The sequence below is a fragment of the Heloderma suspectum genome, chromosome 1 (genome assembly GCF_057233095.1).
Source record: "Heloderma suspectum isolate Gila_16-S chromosome 1, 16-S_ref, whole genome shotgun sequence".
NCBI classification, from domain to species: domain Eukaryota; kingdom Metazoa; phylum Chordata; class Lepidosauria; order Squamata; family Helodermatidae; genus Heloderma; species Heloderma suspectum.
In genome coordinates this window covers 143,557,937-143,579,322 of record NC_139458.1, presented here as the reverse complement: position 1 = coordinate 143,579,322, position 21,386 = coordinate 143,557,937, and the positions used below count along the sequence as shown (strand labels likewise).

The 21,386-nt window shown below is 47.3% G+C and overlaps 1 protein-coding gene across 1 annotated transcript in view; it reads left to right on the top strand.

The window, feature by feature from the left end:
* STK36 (serine/threonine kinase 36) overlaps positions 1-18,770 on the top strand; it is a 33,372-nt gene extending 14,602 nt beyond the window's left edge. Inside the window, exons 15-26 of the mRNA XM_084805664.1 lie at positions 3,859-3,986; positions 5,483-5,587; positions 5,758-5,853; positions 6,506-6,600; positions 8,308-8,371; positions 8,889-8,999; positions 9,145-9,219; positions 9,881-10,052; positions 10,313-10,460; positions 15,221-15,380; positions 15,758-16,501; positions 17,792-18,770. Of these exons, the coding sequence (XP_084661790.1) occupies positions 3,859-3,986; positions 5,483-5,587; positions 5,758-5,853; positions 6,506-6,600; positions 8,308-8,371; positions 8,889-8,999; positions 9,145-9,219; positions 9,881-10,052; positions 10,313-10,460; positions 15,221-15,380; positions 15,758-16,501; positions 17,792-17,938 (2,045 nt within the window). The 3' untranslated portion in view covers positions 17,939-18,770. The remainder of the gene's footprint in view (positions 1-3,858; positions 3,987-5,482; positions 5,588-5,757; positions 5,854-6,505; positions 6,601-8,307; positions 8,372-8,888; positions 9,000-9,144; positions 9,220-9,880; positions 10,053-10,312; positions 10,461-15,220; positions 15,381-15,757; positions 16,502-17,791) is intronic.
* Positions 18,771-21,386: the final 2,616 nt, after the last annotated feature.

Sequence of the window (21,386 nt, the reverse complement as noted above, 5' to 3'; positions counted from 1 at the left end):
GAATTAACTAAGGGTGCTTCAAGATGGAGTGTTCCTAGCCCTACTACTCAGAAGGCATTCTGCAGCAATTCCATCTTTTTTTGCTTTTGTTTAATGGATTTTCTGGGGCAAGGAAAATGACAGAAGCAGTGGTGGGAAAACACGGGAAGGTTGAGAGTGGAAGCTGACGACGCCTCGACCCTTTGTAAAATTCTGTGAATGAGGCAGGGCAATGGTGCAATAGAAAAACTCATCCAGGAGCACCCTTTATTAGTTATGGGCTCTTGTAATGTCAGAGAATGCAATCATGATTTACTTTGATTCAGGATTGGGGTTGGCTTTTTTCAGACAATTAGAATACAAGCAGTTTATTTTTAACATTTTCAACAGGACAGAACACAACAGTCCTCACTGGAGGTGCCAGTTGCCATCTTTTCTGCTCTTTCATTTGTGCAGCATCTCCACTTGCTCTTGACTACTTTGAGTCACTACTTTTGCTTGCAAACAATGGCTTTTAGGTGTTTGCATTTGGTGTTTTTTTTTTTACACCCAGGCACACACAAGCCCTATGAAGCTACCCTCACCTTGCGTGGCGGTGGCTGCTGGAGATCCATGGGACATTTGCGCTGCCAAAATTCCAAGGTGGTTGGAATTCCAGAGAGGAGCTGGGAGTGGAGTGGAGATGGAGGAAAAGAAACTGGGGTATGGGGCATGTACACACCAAGCCCTTGCATTCCTCCAGGATCTTGCTTCTGGAAAAGAGGAGGAGGAGTAGGGATCTGCAGCATGCTGTGATACTTTAAAGCAGAGCTTCTTTGGTGCAGGGTTCACCTTAGTCCTGTTTTTGATGCTGGAGTTAAGCTCTGAATCATATATAAATTGTGCCTTTGAGCATGTGCAAAAGCATTGTCTCTGTACCACTGCAGAACTACAACCAATTCTAAAGTCTAGATTATTAGAGGGCATGACTTTGAGGCAATATATGTATTTATTACACAAATTTATATACCGCTTTCCACAGAGGTATCAAAAGAGGTGAGCATAAAATATAATGGCATCAAAACAACAATAAAATATAACAATAAAAAACACAATACAGGACTGGCAACTCTGCACTGCTGGACTGGTAAGAGGAAAGAACTGAGGGGAGAGGATTGTCCACCGTTTACAGCTGGCTGGTTGCTTGCTGCCTGTAAACTCCCGCCCCCATCTCCCAGTATCCTGCCTTGCATGGGCCTGCGCTGATTGCAGAGTGAGTGGGAACACCTGCTGAAGTTTTCTCCAGCCAACCGGAGCAGAGTGCTATCTCTGAGCCTTGAGATTTCCAGGCATCGTGGAGACTTAAAATCTGCCCTGCTATGAGGTGGCGGGCTGCCCCAAGGGTGAGGGTGTCTTCCATCTTCTCTTCCTTTTGGATTACTTACATCCTGGTCATCTGTTGATCACCTGTACTGTGTGAAGTGATGTGTGTGAAGTGAGATGTCCCTGAGTGAGAGCAGGGACCCTCTGCCAACAGCAGTTCTTATGTTATTGTTGCCCACCCTTGATGAGAGACAGGGGATAGAGGCTTCATATCCCACAACTACTTTTCTGCCCAGGGTGGGAGCCTGTGGTAGCTTGAAGTGGGGCTTACCCTGGGTGAGAGCCAGGGGGTGCGGGGGAGAACTGCTTTGCCACCTTCCAGGTGAGATAGAATGAGCATGAACCAATGGAAGACGGTTACATGGCTAGGAAATAGCAGTTTACTTGTTCTCTGCTTTAGTTGGTTGGGTAACAAGCCTGATGTCCTAACTGTGACCAGCAGCTGGTTACAACCACAATTACAAACTGTGACTGTATTAGTTTGGTTGGGAGTGATTGTTGGATGCGTGGAGTGTATGAGTTGACTGTATATTTGAATGGTGGCTGGCTGTGGAGAGTGTGTGGGAATTTTATGGCGGTAAGGATGTGCCTAGGAGACTCTAATGTGGGGACCTACGGAGGAGGCACCACTATTCCAGTGACTTGGGGCAGATGGAGATACGGTAGGAGGAGGGGGTTGGGACATCAAAGTAGAATGGGCCACAGGTGTTTATACACTGTTCCCCTCCTACCCCCCTCCTCTAGCTCTCATGTAGCTGGTAGCTCTTCCACTGTGCCCTCCTGTCTTGCGGTGCTGCTATTTAATGCCAGATCAGTCTTCAACAAGACCGCCCTTATTCACGATTTAATCGTGGATGAGAGGGCCGAGCTGGCATGTATCACTGAGACTTGGGTGGGTGAACTGGGTGGAGTCATCCTGACTCAGCTCTGCCCGCCTGGGTACTCAGTGCAGCACCAACATAGGTTGGAGGGCTGGGGAGGGGGGGAGTTGCCGTGGTTCATAGAACTTTCATCTCTATCACCAGGAGACCACTCTACCTTGGAGCAGGCCTTGAGGGGCTGCACCTGGTGTTGGGCCATAGAGACAGATTGGGGATGCTGCTGGTGTACCGCCCACCCTGCTGCCCAGCATCCTCCCTGACTGAGCTGGCAGAGGCAGTTGCAAGTGTGGTGTTGGAGGAACCCAGGACGGTGGTTCTGGGTGACTTCAACTTCCATGCTGAGGCTGTCTCTGGAGTTCCAGCTCAGGACTTCATGGCCTCCATGACAACCATGGGGCTGTCTCAGTATGTCATCGGCCCAACACATGAAGCAGGGCACAGCCTTGATTTGGTTTTTGCTCCAAGTTGTGAGATGGGTAGTCTGAAGATTGGGGGGCTCCAAGTAACCCCATTGTCATGGTCAGACCATTTCCTGGTGAGATTTGAACTTACAGCATTACTCTCCTCCTGCGGGGGTGGGGGGCCTATTCAGATGGTCCGCCCTAGGAGACTGATGGAATCCAATGGATTTCTGAATGCTCTTGGGGATTTTCCAGTGGAGAGAGCTGGTGAACCAGCCGAGACCCTAGCCTCACTGTGGAACAGTGAGATGCGGAGGGCCATCGACACGATCGCACCTGAGTGCCCTCTCCGGCACTGTGGAGCCTGTTCTGCTCCCTGGTATACTGGGGAGCTGCGGTCAATGAAACAGGCTGGATGTCGGCTGGAGCGCAAATAGCGCAAGACTCGAAGTGAAGACGACCAAGCACGCTCTAGAGTGCATAATCGTGCCTATTGCGTGGCAGTGCGGGCAGCAAAGAAGGTTTATTTTGCTGCCTCCATTGCGTCCTCAAGTAGCCGTCCAGCGGAGCTCTTCCGGGTGGTCCGGCAGTTAACATCTTCCCCAGTAAATGGGGCCCTGGCCTCGCGGAGGACCCGCTGTGACCTTTTTGCATTGCACTTCGAGGACAAAATCGCTTGTCTCTGCAGCGACCTTGATGCTGTTGTTAGTGCAGTACCAGTCGAGGTGTCTGATGCCACCATCTGCCCGATTTTGTGGGATCAGTTCCAGTTGTTATGGTCTGATGATGTGGACAAGATGCTTGCAATAATGCAACCGACCACGTGCCCTCTTGCTCCCTGTCCCTCCTGGCTATTAAGAGCTAGCTGAAGGGGTATGACTGGGTGGGTCCAGGGCGTGATAAATGCTTCCCTACGGGAAGAGGTGGTCCCTGCTGTCCTTAAGGAGGCAGTAGTGCGGCCTGGTCACCTGGTCCCAAGTTGTTTAGGGCTCTATATCTTAACAGCAAGACCTTACACTTGGCCAACTAGCTGAATGTGAAATTCTTTTTGATCCCTCTGTGAGCTTGAGGCCCAGCACTGCATTAAATACTAGGCAAGACCTGCCTTAACCTTGCATTGTTTTCCATGCCAAGGTATCTCTCACTGTAAGAAGCATGTATTTTCCATCATCAGCTTGGTGTATTTCATCTTGCAGGCATATTCTTTTGTTATTTCTCCACCCCTCTTTTAACAGTGCCCCCAAAACAAGGAAAGCCAGTGCAGAAGTGGAGTGAACACTTGGCAGCTGCATTTACATCAGCCCTGGCAGCATCGTGTGGCATCCCAGGAGGGCATGCCACCTGTCACAAGGCCAAAAAGCAGGTGGGAGTTTTCTTGGCATTTATGTAGGGATGTCAGAAAATTTCGCCACGAATCTTGGGGAGGCCGAATGCCAGCGCATTCGGCCTCCCGAAATTGGTGGCGAAAAGGTCTGCCCCCCCCCCCCACCCCGACGGGACTTACCTTCAGCGAATCTCCCTGGCGGCGGCTCCGGCAGCGGCTCAGCAGTAGTTCAGCGGCTGTGGCGGCTGGTCTTCCGACTGGCTGCCACCGCCGCCATTTCCAAGTTAAAAAACAAAACAAAACAAAAACATGATAGGCTACGTAAATGTTTACGTAGCCTATCACGGCTAGATTTTAAAAAAATACCGTGGTAGGCTACGTAAATGTTTACGTAGCCTATCACGGCTGACTTAAAAAAACAAAAAAAACACCGCGCGTACGCAAATTTGCTTTCCTTATTTTGGCATGTCTAGTCTATGTAAACATTTACGTAGACTATGGTGAAAATAAGGGGAACGCAAATAGCGTAGCGTCTACGCTATTTGAGTTCCCCTTATTTTCGCCGTAGTCTACGTAAATGTTTACGTAGACTAGACGTGCCAAAATAAGGAAAGCAAATTTGCGTACGCGCGGTGTTTTTTTTGTTTTTTTTTAAACTCAGCCGTGATAGGCTACGTAAACATTTACGTAGCCTATCATGGCTGACTGCAGGGACACAAACGGCAGCGGCTACGGCCGCCGTCATTTTCAGACCCGGCCGGCCAGAATTTCGGGGGGGGAGGGACGGGGTGCCTCCCCCCGGCCAGAATTTCAGGGGGGGAGGGACGGAGCGCCTCCCCCCCCCCCGGCCAGAATTTCGGGGGGAGGGACAGGACGCCTCCCCCCCCCCCCGCAAATCAAATTTCGTAAAAGGTAAGTGACTTTCCGTACATCCCTACATTTATGCTTCTGAGTAGATAGTAGTACAGCCCCCTCAAGTGGTGGAAGCTGGTAATGGTGTTAGCACTGATTGCAAGGGAATTCTACTGCTCCCTAGCCCTGCTGGTCATCCTGAACCCTGTAGTAAAGGAGTGGGCAATTCATGGCCGTCCAGACGTTTTGGCCAACAAATCCCATCAGCCCTAGCCAGCATAGCCAATGATGAGGGATGATGGGAGTTGTAGGTGAAAACATCTAGAAGACCTCAAGTTGTCCACCCCTACTATAGAAGAAAAGAATACTATCTGCTGTTTATCACCCAGCAGGAGATGTCTGGACTGTTTTGCATGTCCTTTCATCACTGAATGGTGTGTCCTTGATATACCTCAGATCTGAGTTCCTTGGTGTCCAGAGAGGGATTTTAATACTAAATCCAGTTGCTTTTGATTTGACAGGAAACTGATAAAGTTATCAGATTGTATGGAATGGGACTCCTCCAACTGAGGTTTTCAAGATAGTGATATAAGAAGAGATCTCATCCCATCTGGACAACTGCAATCAGATTGTCATGATATACAGAGCCTTGGATTGAAAGCCTCCTTTGGGTTTCCTTGCAGATCTCCCAGCGAATAGCTGAGAAGCTCACCGAGAAAGATAACCAGCTGCTGCCAAGCCTTCTCTTGAGAGTTGAGTGCCCAGCCTCCTCTCTGAATGGGCTAAAGGTAACCCAATTCCCTGTGTTCCTTTATGGTCTGTGGGGTCAGAGAAGAAATGCCAGGTCACCTTATCCTTTGATGCAACATGCCTTCATGCATTCCCTTTTTCCTTCCTGGCTGGGGAAGAGAGAGATGATGCTTCAGTGGTCCCATTTTGCTCTGTCTTTCCATCTCAGGTCCTGTATGCCTGTTGCCATGTCAGTCAGACTCTCTGCCATCACTTAGCAAGTCCAGAATTGCTGAGTACCCTTATCTGTTACCTGCAAGGCAAGGTATTTATTCATCCACTGCAAAGAGCTGCCTCATCATGGAGAGATGTGAGATCTCAGTCCTCAGATTGGTCCAGTGTGTGCACTATAGAAAAAAGGCGGGGTTTAGGAATATAGGAAGCTGCCTTATACCAGGTCAGACTATTTGTCCATCTAGCCCAGTATCAACTGCTGTGATTGGCAGTGGCTTTTCCAGGGGACTTTCCCATCACCTGCTACCTGATCCTTTTTAACCGGAGATGACAGGGATTTCAGGGTGTGAGAGTTCATGAACAGGGAATTGGAAATAGTACCAAGGAGAAGGAACTGGAATTGGAAATAGCATTAAGGGGTGGAGGATAGGAGAGATGGTTCAAAGAGAGAAGTGGGGATAAGGAAGAGTCATTGGGATAGCCATAGTCTTTAGAATGAAGCATTGTGGGAGGAACACTAGGCAGTCCCCATTTGGACTAGATATGGCAGCCTTCCCCAATCTGGCACCCTCCAGATGTGTTTGACCACAACTCATCACTCCACCAGCATGGCCATACTGGCTGGAGATGATGGGAGTTGTAGCCCAACACACCTGGAAGACGCCAGGTTAGGGAAGGCTGGGATGAAAAGGTAATGTTTGTGGGGGAGAGTGTTTCAGTGCTGAGCCTTGTCTCTTTAAAAGGTCCTGTTGGCTGAAGTGGTACAAGTACAGGCTGTTGAAGCCTCCCTGAGACTCCTCTCCCTGCTGCTGCTCCAGCTCCAGGCCCTCCCACCACAGTAAGTGTTGTATCAGCACCCTTCATATTTTGCCATGACTACTTGACGATAGCAGAAACTTCACCCTTGTTATTGATCGGCAGGTAACAGATGGCCTCCAGTAAAGATAGTTCATGCTCATATGGGGAGGCACTTGACATAGCAGGGGACTGAGCTGTATATCTCTGAAAAAAATTTACACGCCCCTTGCTTTGAGTAGTATTTCCCCATCACAGAATGGGGCAGGCCAAAAGATATTCTGAGGGATTGAAATATACATGGTGCTTCACTCTGCTCTGTAAACAGACATCCTCCCTAGCGCACTCTGTCAAAGTTTACTGTGGCTGCTGTAGGCTTACTTGCAATTGGAGCTGATCCAAATGTGATAGTAGAAAGTGTGTTGCAGAGGGCAATGTGGAAGCTCCATAGGTTTATTTATTTGAAGCATTTTACCCTGCGCTTCAGTCAAAAATTCTCCCAGAGTGGCTTGCATAAGAGCAATAATCAACAAGACAGTCCTGGACCTTAGGCTTACAGTCTCAAAGGAAAAAGGGATGAGGAGGGAAGTGGAAAGCAAGCATACTCAGACTGTTAAAGTTACAAAGGCTGCAATCCATCCAAATTCAATGGGACTTGCTTCTGAGGAGGTATGCATAGGATTGGCAGCGCACAATTGCTTCTCTCAGATGTCAACTTAACATTCACCACTTGCTGCAACAGATGTTAAAGTTTGAGGTTTGTTGTAAATAAAAGCCACATACAATAATTTAGTATGGTGTGAGGAATGAGAAAGCTGTGAGAGCAAACTTTTTTTTTTACAAAAATCAGGAGTGTAACACGCACTCCCAATGTACAAACAGCTGACCTGGACAAGTTTAAATGTGAGGATGAAATCTGGAAATATGATTTAGCTTGTTGCAATTTAGAAGTGAACCCTAAGTGAAATTTCATGGCCATTCTAACATGTGGGTAAGGGACTCCCACAGCAAGGGCTCTGTGTTAAGGTCAGTTGTTGTGGTGCAGTGATTGCCAAGTGGAGCGCCCCATGAGGGGCTGAAGTGTGCCTTGAAAAATGAAGTCACCATCTTGGATACATCAGGCATTCCCTGACTGTTAGAGAAGAGAGGCCCCATGCAGCACCGATTCCTGCTTCTGTGTATGAGCTGTGACATCCTGAAGGATTCTCTGATGCAGCCTGTACAACTGTTTTTATGTCCTTTTATTTTGCAGGGGAGCATTTGATGATAATGATGCGTACACTGGGCTAGAGTGAAGTGTGCCTCTAATCTGAATCTATTTCCCACCCCAGCTATCAGAAGTTTACTGTTGTGTGATTATAGAGGCCCTATAAATGAGTGGTCCCTGTGGAGTCACTCTGTTTTGGGCAGTGTCGATCCTGCAGCCCAACTGTAGCACCAGCAAGCAGTATATTGATTAAAACACAGTCTTTGTTTATGCTCTTATCCAAATGCTGCCTTGCATGTGGCCAACCAAGAGTCAAGCGTTTCCAGGTTTTACACAAGCCTCACTGGCCAGGTCTTTATATCCCTTGCAATCTCTGCTGGATATAGGATCTTACTTCCCTGTTGGGACAGCAAGTGCTGAACTCTTTCTCTGAGGTAGCTACTTGTGAGAACTGGAGCAATCAAATAATTGTATAGCCCACAAAGGTGAGGGCTATTACTTGTCCCATTCTTACAATGCTATTGTTTCTTGGTGGTGTTTTAGGTCTGATGCCATGCTGAAAGAGGCCATGGAACTTTTCAACCATGCCGTAACTTCCTCTATTCTAGTGAGTCATCCTGCCTGCCAACAGACTCTGTGGTAAAGTTTAGAATTTTCTATATCAACACTTCAGGCAGGATCTGATTGTTACCAGATTCAGCTGTGGATTTACACAAGGGAAAACCCAGCCATGCTGCACCTGATGGCAAGTGTTAGATTTTCAGTAAGAGTCAAACTGTACTCTTTCCACACCCAGTTGGAAGTATTATATTCAGAATTTAATGGGCTATGAAAAAGAGGGTTCTATTGTTCCCAAGTATTGTGGCAAGTGTATATCAGATCCTCGTGGGCTGCAGAGAATGGGATGGTCTGGCTGTTACTGTGCCAAGCTGAAGTAATTACAATTGGATCCCTGTAGGCTCTAAAGGAAAAAGCAGTCTAGCAGTTGTTTTGGGGAATCTAATAACTAGATCCACATCCTGTGCAAGTCAGAGGGTATTCTGGCTGGTCCTGCACCTGAAAGGGTTGAAATAGCTTTTTATACAGAGGTGTAAGAATATACTGGGGTCTCTCTTCCCATGCAGAGTGCTGCAGGATTGCTACTGACCTATCTCATCCAGTATGGTGCTGCTGTGAAACTCAGGCGAGAGGATGCCTTGGTAACTATAGCTACTGCACTCACAGAACCTGCGGAGGTAAGAAACCAACAATGGACAGATTGGGACAAATCCGGACACAGTCCTCTGATTGCATCATGCCTGTCATGCAGTATAGTGTCTGACTCTGAGCTCTTAACACCCTGCACTGGCCTAGGTTGAACTCTTCCCGTATGTCTTTCAGCTATTCCTACCAGCTCCCATGGGAGCTGGCTTCTACGATGGGCTCCTGCTCTTGCTGCTGCACCTATTAAGTCAGGTATGGGCTCCCTTACATGTTCCACCATGCAGATGCTTTGCATTCTTTAGAAGGAGTTCACAAATGACCCAGGAAGTTGGTATTTGGAAAGTTTGGAAACGCCTTTGTTGCCAGGTGCAATAGAGCAAAGAAATGGCTTACCCATTTTCTCATAGTCTATAATGATCTACATATTATCACATCATTTTTTTCTCAGCAATTATGTGGACTAGAAATTTGGTTTCTGGGGGGGTTTCCTCAAAATAAAAGCAGAGAGTCTCAGGATGTTGCAGAATTGACTGTTCCATATTAGAAAATATATGTGGCAATTTGTGGTGTAGCTTAAAATTATGTAGAGCCTTAAATTCCCTAGCAAAATATGGAAGGCAGTTCAGTTCCCAGCCTTTCTGGGCATATTGGCTATCTCAGCAAGGATGGTCTGTTATGTGCAGCATTTTTTTCAAATGGGCCCCAAATTCCTGCTTTTTAGTTACAGCTGGGAAGACAGGCCCAGTCAGGAAGCTTTTAAGGGAGGGAAGATGAGATAGGAGTGTGTCAGACTGCAGAAGGGATTATCCATGTATTCAATGCTTAGCCAATTCACTGGCTGCAACGCAACGCAAGGGAAGGCATTCTGGCCCCAGTCCTACTGGTCTGAGGTCTGTCTTTCTTCTTCTGCCAGGGGGATGCAGCAGCAGCGCGGGACTTTGCTACCTCAGAACTTTGGAGTATTGTGTGGCATCGCTTTGCCATGGTGCTCCACTTGACCACTCGAGTTCCGGTGATGGAAGGCGAGACCCCAAGAGCTGGCCAGCATGCACCAGAGCCAGATTGGAACCTCATCTCACCACAAGGTACAAAGATGCCTTTCCTTTTTAGTAGAAGAACCCTGGATTACCCAAAGAATGTTGGACTCACAGGAATCTCCTCCTGCTATGTATAAGTAGGAAGACAGCCTGGGAGGCTCCGGTCCTCATGAGGCTGTATGTAACAATGCCCACCATCTCTCCGTGATGCCAGGCTAGGGTGTTGCAGTCACCTTTAGGTTGGGAAGGTCAAGGGGAGCATTGAGTGATTGGATCAGTGATATTTGCTCTCCCTTCTTGTCCTTTAGGAACTTTGCTCTTCCTCAGTTTAGCCCTCTTTGTGTTCATGCGAGAGCCTCACCAGTGCCTTCTCCAGCTGGCCCAGCCCAATGGGGTTATCATGGCAACCCTGAACAAGCTGCTTGAACCTGAATTCCTGGAGCACTTGGCTCAGACGTGAGTGATAAGACAATCCAGGGTTGAGTTGCAGAAGCAGCAGAATAAACTAGGGATGTATGAGGATTCCGTTTGAGGGATGAGAACTCAACAGATTTTTCTGGTTCAGCCCAGGCAGATTTCGTTCCATTTCCCCTTGTTGGCGTTGACTCGATCTGTAGTCAGTCAATCCAATATGCAGATTCCGGTTTTGTTTTTTCAGTGGCAGCAATTTGTGAAAATTAGAGTGGGGAGGATATCAAAATTTGCACAAATGGGATCTTTTTTTAAATTATTCCCCAGGTCTTGTGCAAGTGCACAGATTTGATATGTGTAGTCTTGCCTTGTTGATTTCCTTGTATGTTTCAACTGTAAAGGATAATATACAAGGAAACTGACAAGGCAAGATTGCATATAGGGTAATTTGCACACAGTTGTGAAGGTCTAGGGGAACAATAATAGTAAGACAAAGAAGGAACCTATTTGTGCAATTCAGAATCACTGGAAAAGAAAAGAAATGCGAATGAAGTAAGTGCACCAAGTTGGGTATGGGGCAGAGACACACATTATCTCCCACTTGGTAACAAAAAGAGCCTATATGCAGTCTTGCCTTGTCAGTTTCCTTGTGTGTTACCCACTCCCTTGCTCCCCTTGACAACTGAAACCTATAAAGAAATTGACAGAGCCGACTATACATAACAGACAGCTGAATCTGTGTTCTTGCATGCTTGTGAAAGACTGGTGGAAATTTTTAAAAAACGACCCGATTTACACAAATTTCAAGATCCACACCCCCCATTTTTTATTTATTTATTTATTTATTTAGTAAATTTCTTAATCACCCATCTGGCTGGTCACCCGGCCACTCTGGGCGATGTACAATGGTACAATTTAAAACAGTAAAATTATACATTAAAACATTATTTTAAAATACCCTAACCCACTCCAAATGCCTGCCTGAACCACCAAGTTTTCAGTGCATGGCGGAAGCTCATTAAAGAGGGGGCATGGCGGAGTTCCCTATGGAGGGAGTTCCACAGAGTGGGGGCCACCACACAGAGGGCCCTCTCCCTCGTCCTCACCAGCCTAGCTGTCCTGGCTGATGGGACAGAGAGAAGGCCGTCCAAGGCTGATCTTGTTAAGCGGCCTGTCTGGTGTTGCTGGAGGCGCTCCTTCAGATATGCTGGGCTGGAACCATATAGGGTTTTAGAGGTCAAAACCAACACCTTGAATATGACCTGGAAAACAACTGGTAACCAGTGCAACTCCTTCAGCACCGGAGTGAGTGATCACACCGGTGGCTGCCTTTAATCAGGCGAGCCGCCACATTCTGCACCAGCTGCAGCTTCCGAACCGTCTTCAAGGGTAACTCCACGTAGAGTGTATTATAGTAGTCTAGACGAGAGGAGACCAGGGCATGTACTACCGATGGGAGCAGATGGTCAGGAAGGTAGGGGCGCAGCTGTCGTATCAGATGGAGTTGGTAACAGCGCTGTTCGGCTCACGGCTGACACCTGAGCCTCCATGGACAGCTGGGAGTCTAAAATGACCTCCAGGCTGCGAACCTGGTCTTTCAAGGGTAGCCGTACCCCATTCAACACCAGGTCGACATCCCCCAATCTCCTCTTGTCTCCCACCAAAAGCACCTTGGTTTTGTCAGGGTTCAGCCTAGCCTATTCCTATTCCTCCCCATCCAGCCACTCACCGTCTCCAGACATTTAGACAGGGATTCCATGGCCAGCCCTGGTGAAGATTTGAATGAGAGGTAGAGCTGCGTGCCATCCGCATATTGATGACTCCGCACCCCAAACCTCCTGATGATAGCCCCCAGCGGCTTCACATAGATGTTAAATAGCATCGGGGAGAGGATGGAACCCTGTGGCACCGCACACGTGAGCAGCCACGGGTCTGACACCTCTTCTGCCGGTGCTACCCTCTAGTACCCGCCGGAGAGGAAGGACCGGAACCACTGTAATACGGTGTCTCTAATGCCCATCTTCTCCAGGTGGTCCAAGAGGATACTGTGGTCAACGGTATCAAACGCTGCTGAGAAGTCGAGGAGAACAAGGAGCATTCACCCCTATCTAAAGCCCTATCCAAAGAATCCAATTTGTGCAAATAATCATTTGCGCAAATGGCAGGACCTGAAAAAATGGAATTGCGGGGGGGAAAGATCCACTACAGTCTGTCATTGCTTACCAGCATGCAGGCACTGCGGAATCCTGTTGGGCTCAAACGGAATGGAATTTCCAGCATCACACATCCCTAGAAAGAACAAAGTGCTGGATGCTATGGGAGCTCTCTTGTTTTACGGAGGGGTGTTGCATACACTAAAATACCTAAAAGATGATGCTGTTAAAGTGCTGCACTCAATATGCCAACAAATTTGGAACACTCAACAGTGGCCACAAGACTGGAAAAGGTCAGTTTACATTCCAATTCCAAAGAAGGGCAATGCCAAAGAGTGTTCAAACTACCGTACAATTGCGCTCATTTCACATGCCAGCAAGGTGATGCTCAAAATCCTACAAGCTAGGCTTCAGCAGTATGCGAACCGAGAACTGCTGGAAGTACAAGCTGGGTTTCGAAGAGGCAGAGGAACTAGAGATCAAATCGCCAACATTCGCTGCATCATGGAGAAAGCAAGAGAATTACAGGAAAACGTCTATTTCTGCTTCATTGACTACGCTAAAGCCTTTGATTGTGTGGATCACAACAAACTGTGGCAAATTCTTAAAGAGATGAGGGTACAAGACCACCTTATCTGTCTCCTGAGAAACCTGTATGAGGGTCAAGAAGCAACAGTAAGAACCAGACATGGAACAACCGATTGGTTCAAAATTGGGAAAGGAGTACGACAAGGCTGCATATTGTCGCCCTGCTTATTTAACTTATATGCAGAGTACATCATGAGAAACGCTGGGTTGGATGAATCACAGGTCGGAATTAAGATTGCCAGGAGAATTATCAACAACCTCAGATACGCAGACGATACCACCCTAATGTCAGAAAGCGAAGAGGATCTAAAGAGCCTCTTGTTGAGGGTGAAAGAGGAGAGTGCAAAAGCTGGTTTGAAACTCAACATTAAAAAAACTAAGATCATGGCATCTGGCCCCATCACTTCCTGGCATATGGAAGGGGAAGAAATGGAAGCAGTGACAGATTTTATTTTCTTGGGCTCCAAGATCACCGCAGACGGTGACTGTAGCCATGAAATTAAAAGACGCTTGCTCCTTGGGAAGAAAGCTATGGCCAACCTAGACAGCATAGTAAGAAGCAGAGACATCACCTTGCCGACAAAGGTCCACATAATCAAAGCTATGGTTTTCCCAGTAGTAATGTATGGCTGTGAGAGCTGGACTATAAGGAAGGCTGAGCGCTGAAGAATTGATGCTTTCGAACTGTGGTGCTGGAGAAGGCTCTTACGAGTCCCCTGGACTGCAAGGAGGTCCAATCAGTCCATCCTAAAGGAAATCAACCCTGACTGCTCATTGGAAGGACAGATCCTGAAGCTGAAGCTCAAATATTTTGGCCACGTAATGTGAAGAGAAAACTCCCTGGAAAAGACCCTGATGCTGGGAAAGACTGAAGGCAAAAGGAGAAGGGGACGGCAGAGGATGAGATGGCTAGATAGCATCACCGATGCAATGAATATGGACTTGAGCACGCTCCGGGAGAGAGCGCAGGACAGGGAGGCCTGGCGTGCTATGGTCCATGGGGTCACGAAGAGTTGGACACGACTGAATGACTGAACAACAACAAATTGCATACACACACACTTCTCACTCACCCAAACACAGCTCATGTCATCAGGCCCAGCCGCTTGCTCTCCCCCACCCTGACCTTGGTCTTGCTCCTCCCCTTCTCACGGCTGCCAATTTCAACAAGAAAGCTGCCCCCAGAGGAAGAGGCAGATATGGAAGCTCTATGCCCCGCCCCCCCCAATCTTTTGTGATCATCATCAGTCTTGGGAATATTCAACATGTGCAGCAAAATTTGGCTTTTATATTAAAAGCAAAGTTTCTGGGATATATACTTGCCATTAAAGATGTGTAAATTTGTAGGTGGTTTGGCTGGAAAATAAAGGGGGCACTAGATGCATTCTGCATGTCTCCCTAACCCTCCCCCAGCTGCTATTACCAGTATTCCAGCCTCCATAAATGCACCTTATTTATTCCCCTCTTCCATCCCAACCCTTGCCAATGTATTTGGATCCCTAGTTCCAAGTATTACACTCAAAAGAAATGGTGCAAATCTGGCTCTTTGTGCGCATTTACACAGTGTGGTATAACTTAGTTTGAGCATAACATGTGCTGCTTTGATGCAAAACATACATAGTGGTTTGGCTCAGAGCAAGTATCTCCTGGTTCAAGTCATCCGTTAAAATCAGCATTTAATGGCTGACCACTAGGACATGGCAGTTGGAACATCAGAAGCTGTCTGATACCAAGTTAAACCATTGGTCCATCTAGCACAGTATTGGCTTACTGCGCTGACTGGCAGTGGCGCTCCAGGGTTTCAGCTTGGAGAGTCTTTCCCAGCCCTTCCTGGAGGTGTGAAGGATTGAATCTGGGGCCTTTTGTGTGCAAACCATGTGCTCTACCACTGAGCAACAGCCCTTCCCTTATTGCACTTGTGGTGTGGGCAAGATTTCACCGGCCTCAGGTTTCTTCAGGCATCTGGAACTCACTACTGTAGCACAAATATACTTCAGTCCTTTCTATGTTCACTCCTGGAAGTTAATGCCTGCCTTGTTGCTGCTTCCCCACCCCGACTCCCAGGCAGGTGCAGGAAGGTGGTGATCCAGAGCTAGTGCCAGCTGTTGTGCTCCAAGTCTGCCAGCTCTTTTGTTTTCCCTTTGCTCTGGATGTGGACCCTGAAACTTCAGAGCTTATCATGACAAGTCTGAAGGACTCCAAAATCCCTGCCCGGTTACTCCAGGTAAAGCTTCTATCTTCCACCCTAGTCATTTAGGCACTAGAAAGGTGATGCCAGTGGGGGAAGGATCTTGCCTCTCCACCTCACTTTTCATCAGGGATGCAACATCTGCCCTAGCCAGTTAAGTTACATTGCTCCAGAGAAGGAAATATATGTCACTCTGCTTCATGGTGGCTGTCTTTGTGAATGTGCATCAAACCCCAAATGGCTTTTCAAAAGTGCATCTGTATGGCAGAGGTGGTTGCAAGGCTGGGAAGTGGATGGCAGCCATGTAAAAGTTTAAGGGAATTTTATGCTTTTGGGCATCTGTTCAAAAGGATAAAGATCCATCTTACTTCCCATGCTTAGTTTCACTGCTCTGCTTTCTCCTCCCTTTTTAGGTCTGCACTCACCATCTTCCCTTCTCTGAGACAGAGTTGCCTCTGAGTCTCCTGTGCCGCTTGGTGCTGAGTGACGAGGGGGTCATTGAGCAGGTGGTGGGAGTGGCTTCCTCTGAGCATGCCACTGCCTTCTTGTCTGCCATTTTGCTATCTGATCAGGCAGCCCTGACTGCAGACCTGCTGTCCCTCCTCACTCATATAGCCCGGGCCAGTCCACCCCACCTTCCTTTCCTACAGCATCTCCTCTGTGGCTCAGCCTCTGCCTCCCAGCCACTGTGCCGCCTGCTGTGCCACCAGGAGTCTCTGGTCCGGGCCAGGGCCTGCAGGCTTGTCGGTAACCTGCTGCGCCACAGACAGGGCTTTCCCCAGGTGCTGCGGAGCCAGGTTGGGCTGCTAGAATGTCTGCTGGAACGTCTTTCAGATGAGGACCAACACGTGCGCCGCTCGGCCAGTTTTGCTGTTGGCAACGCAGCCTACCAGGCTGGCCCCCTTATGCAAACCCTCAGCAAAGCCGTGCCGTGGGTGGTTCGGCTCCTGAGCGATCCTCAGGCCAAGACCCGTTGCAACGCAGCTTCAGCACTGGGTAACTTGGGCCAGCAGTCGGTGGAGCTGGGGGAATTGCTGATCCAGAGCAGAGCACCTGATCTTCTGTTGGATGTGGCCTGCCATGACTCCCAGCCAGCCGTGCAAGAGGCAGCGCTTATTGCCCTTCGCTCCATTGGCCAGCAGCCTAGCATCCACCAGGTACCAAATTCAGCAACTGGGGGGAAAGAGGAGATATTGTGGACTGCCAGCCAGCTGAGGGCAGGGCCTTATCAATCAGCAGCCAGGTGAATGTGTTGTGCAGTAATTAATTCACAACAGTGCACGATGGAAGGCTTATTGCCAGACTGCCTGCAGTGGGCTTCTTTCTCTCTCTCTCTCTCTCATCTCTCTCTCTCATCTCTCTCTCGCCTTTTTTCCTCTAGCAAGGAACCCCAGGCGGCTTACATTAACCTCCTCCTCTCCATTTTAGCCTCACAACAACCCTGTGAGGTAGGTTGGGCTGAGAGTCTGAGACTGGCCCAAAGTCACCCAGTGAGCTTCCATGGCTGAGTGGGGACTAGAACCCGGATCTCCCGGCTCCGAGTCCAACACTCTTGCCACTACACCACGCTGGCTCTCAAGGTTCGGGGAGAATGAAGCACAAGGGCCTACAGAAGCTTTGCTTGCTGGTCAAGAATTGGAACCAGCTTGTGGGATAGGGCCCAAAAGAAATTGCCATTGGCAGGTTCCTCTTAGGAAAAAAGCTTGAGAATTTCTGCTGGCTTTGCAACTGCTGGTACCAGATGCTACTGAGGCAAGAGATCAAAGGACGCTTGGAGGAGCTCTATCTTGTCTTGACTCCTGTGAAACAGACATTTCACACAGACAAGAGTATGACAAGAGACTCCCTTTGTTATCTTAACTGCCTGCATCTGTTCAGTTCATTCTCAGTTATACATGATTGGGTTCCAAACCATCCCACCAGGGGGTAAAATCCCTTGCATGAGAAGTAACTTGGTGTTGGCTTTAAGTTTCTCTGAGCGAACTTTAGGACATCTACCAGATTCTTGTACCATTTTTTTTCCCGCTCAGTCTTACACACTTTCATGTACTTTGGGGGGTTCATGGGTAAGTTCATAGATCCCTTCCCTGTTTATGAAAAGCATGCTTGACCCTCAAGAATGTTGTCACCTTTCTCTTTACCAGACATCCAAGATACAAGGGAGCTTTACTTGACAGTACTTGACTCATCTTTCCTAGCTGGTTACTTGAGGTGGTCCTAAAAGACACCATGAGGAGGTTCTTTAAGGCAGGGGTAGGCAACCTGGTGTACTCCAGATGTTTTGGATGACAGCTCCCATAATCCTTGACCTATGGTCATGCTGGCTGGTGCTTATGGGAGCTGTAGTCCAAAATATCTGGAGAGCACCAGTTTGCCTACTCATGCTTTAGGGCAAACAGGCTATGCAACACCAGGCCACTGTGTAACTGTCACAATCTCCTTTCTAGGTGCTGGTGTCACTCAGAGCAAGTGAGAAGCTGGAAGCACTTCCCCTTAATGAGTCTCAGGCTAGTGCCTATAGCAGCCCACAGCCCTCATCAACAAGGCACTGCAAAAAATTGATTCACCTGCTGCAGCCTGCACACAGTGTCTGAGAATCAGGAAGGGGGGATACCTGTTCCTCTTTTTCCTTCCCAGCACCTGAGCCTTGGAGGACCATAAATACTATTGCAGCTGCTTTCTGGGACTGATCTTTTTCCTTCCCAACACCTGAGCCTTGGAGGACCATAAATACTATTGCAGCTGCTTTCTGGGACTTGTCTTCAGTGTGCCTGAATGTCCAAGTGCTCTCATCTTTTAAAATGAAGTTAGAAGAAGCCATTGCACATCTCTGTAAACTGTTTTATGGCATCTGAATTGAGAAAGTGCCCCAGTCCTCTATTCAATAAGGACATAATCCAAACTGACTTGTGCAACCAGCAGGCTGTGTGTACTGTACCTCTTTCCTGTTGTGAAATAGCCAGAGAAAAAGGCAAACTGCACCATTACCTAAGCAGGGACGGCACTGTATAGTTCATGTGTAAGAAATGTCATGCCCTAGTGCCCGTACGGCAAGTGCCTTGGAACATTGTTCTTTCATGCAGTTTGTTCTTCTCATCCTTCCCCTTGAATAAGGAGGGTGGACAGCACCATCCCTGCTTAAAAGTGAAAGAGTGAACAGTGGCATTACTGGCCAAAAGGCATTTCCTTCTTGGCTTTGAGTTTTGCAGGTTAACTTGTAGGGCAGAAGCTAGGAGAGTCTTCGATTTGGAACAGATAGTTTCCCTCCAGACTCTCTGATCAACCTTAATACATTGCATCTATCATTTGTGTACCAAGGACTTCAGTGGTTTGTTTACTGAGGACTTTGCTAGGACCATAGCCTGGTTGGTCTTTTGATGAAATATTTTCTAGTATGCCTTTGTAATAAAAGTGGATTTCTTTTCTAACAAGTCCTTGCTTGTCTATGTACTGCAGAGGAAGTTGATAAAGATATTTCAAGTTTTGTGCCAACAATATTCTATAGACAGGAAATGCATGAAAACTTTGCCCATGATCTGTGTAACTTCAAAGGCGTGTTACAAAACTGTACATTTGGTATTACAGTATTCCAGGAACTAGTAGAGGAAGGCGAGGGTGAAAGAGTTCAAGGCTGCAATCCTAAACACACTTAGCTAGGACTGAGTTCAGCGGGACTTACTTCAAAGTAGACACAGACTGGACAGCTGCAATGCTATGCACACCTACCATGAAGCAAGCTCCCATGAACACAACAGGACATACGTCTGAGTAGATACGCATAGGAATGGGCTGCTGGTGAGGTGTTTTTGGATAGGCAGAAAGGAGGAAAAGAACTGCTCAGTGTAGGCACTATACAAAACCTACTTCCTATTTTTAAAGTTTAAAGAGTAGTTTTGCTTGTGTTTTCCCTGCCTCTAATTTGAGCCATTATCTTGCACTTTGAAATAAAAGCAGAGCTCTTCAGGATGTTGTGAGAGCTACTGCATTTTATGCAGCATATGCCAAAGAGCCTAATGTGCCTTTAGTCTGCTAATTTTACAGTACCGTTCTGGAAATTTTGTGATTCCTATCCTGTTTACTCAGCTAGATGAGGGAATCAAAATGAATTACGAAAAACTATGGAAGTTCATTGATTTCTTTTGGCAGAGCAACGTCAGCCCTATTTGTGAAAAGGAACGAGGTCTTGTACACAGAAAATAAAGGATGCAAAGGTGTTAGATACAAGTGACTGCTGCCCTAGCTTTCCAAGCACAGAAAGAATTACAATTTTCTCTGTGCAGTGGGGCTAAATTGCCAGAGCAGTAAGCATAGAGCCCATAGAATCAAGGGCAGCGAAATTGGATTATGCTTTGAGGATCTGGCAGAACAGAAAACTGAGTTGACCAAGGATCCTGAGCTACACAGAAGGACTCAAGCTATCTTGAGTCAAGAGAAAGCTAGATCTCTCTACAGCTTCACCTGTATACCTAACCAAAAATGACACCTGTTCTTAACAAGCTGTAAAGAACTCTGTTTTGCATTAATGTAAAGATAGATAGCAGAGGTATAAAAGCCTCTCACGGTGATGAATCTGCTGTGATCAAGAGCCATGTTCTGTGCTTCAGTAGGGCTTTGGGTGGTAATAACTGTAAAATGAAGCAGTAGCTGCTCCTGCTGCATTCTTACCTCATGAAGCAAGAACACAGTTCAAAAGAAAAGACATGAAATATACAGGAGGGAAATCCGTGTTCTCACTTGTAGCATCTTGCATTTAAGTTCCCCAAGGAAGCTTGGCAGATTTGACTGCATGATGGAGATGGAAAAGTTCCTACCCTCAAAAGCAGCTGGTCCTACACAAAGCAGTTTTTGCTACTTTTGAGTGCCTTTCCCCAGGCAGCTCCTTTTCTTAGCTTAGGCCTGGCTTTGGGACTCTGAAATTATATAACTGTTGCTGTTAACGCCCCTACTGATAATCCATTTTTGCACAGAAAAGGTGAGGATTCATATGTTTCTTGAAATGTTTGGTGCTATTAAGCCAAATAACAGCCCCTTACTTTACACAATTGACACTTCAGGGCAAAGAGAGGAAACAGCCATGGCAGTGGAGGGTTATTTCTTTTGGTTGATGCAGAGTCTACCCTGGAAATTAAAACTAATCATAAGTATTATAATCTACAGTTTTGGATAAACACTTTTGGATATCTGAAGTTTTTCTCCTGTACATCTGGATTGAAGAAAAGTGCAATTAGCAACTATACCATTAAGCCTAATCTACTCAAATGTTTTAGTAAGGCAGAATGGAAAGATAATGTGGAAAATTACATTTTCTATGGAAGTTATATTTTTGGCAACATTCCTACATCACTTTAGTCAGGTGGAAGCTGCTGAGGTCAGGAGAACCTGCTCTGATCTCACATGAGCAGAAGTGTGACTGTAGATTGTAGAAGGCAGGACAGGCTCCCCTGACCTCAACAACAGTGAGTAAGCTTGCCAGCTAGCTCACACACTAACTTTTCAAAGTAGTAGCAGCAGTACACGTGTACAAAAAAAAGGTTAATTTAAAATATAAGTTAAAGCCACATTTTTAGAGTTCGCAAGTAGGTGCATGAGCCCAAAACAATGCCAGACCTGCCAATAATCACACACAGATTGGAGAGCGTGTAAGTATGGACCCATATAGTTGACTTGACAAGTCCTAGTTCTTACAAACAGCAGATGAAGCAGTAAAACTGTCTGGGCTCTTCCACGTCAGACTGCAGGGGGGGGGGGGGGGCTTACCTGATTCAATAAAAAGGTAAAGGTGTCCCCAACCAGTTGTGTCCGCCTCTAGGGTGCGGTGCTCATCCCCGTTTCTAAGCCGAAGAGCCAGCGCTGTCCGAAGACGCTTCCATGGTCATGTGGCCGGCGTGACTGAACACCGAGGTGCATGGAACGCTGCTACTTTTCCCACCGAAGCGGTACCTATTTATCTACTTGCAATTTCTTGCTTTCAAACTAATAGGTTGGCAGAAGCTGGGACTGAAGACGGGAGCTCACTCCGTCACAACTGCTGTCCTGCCGACC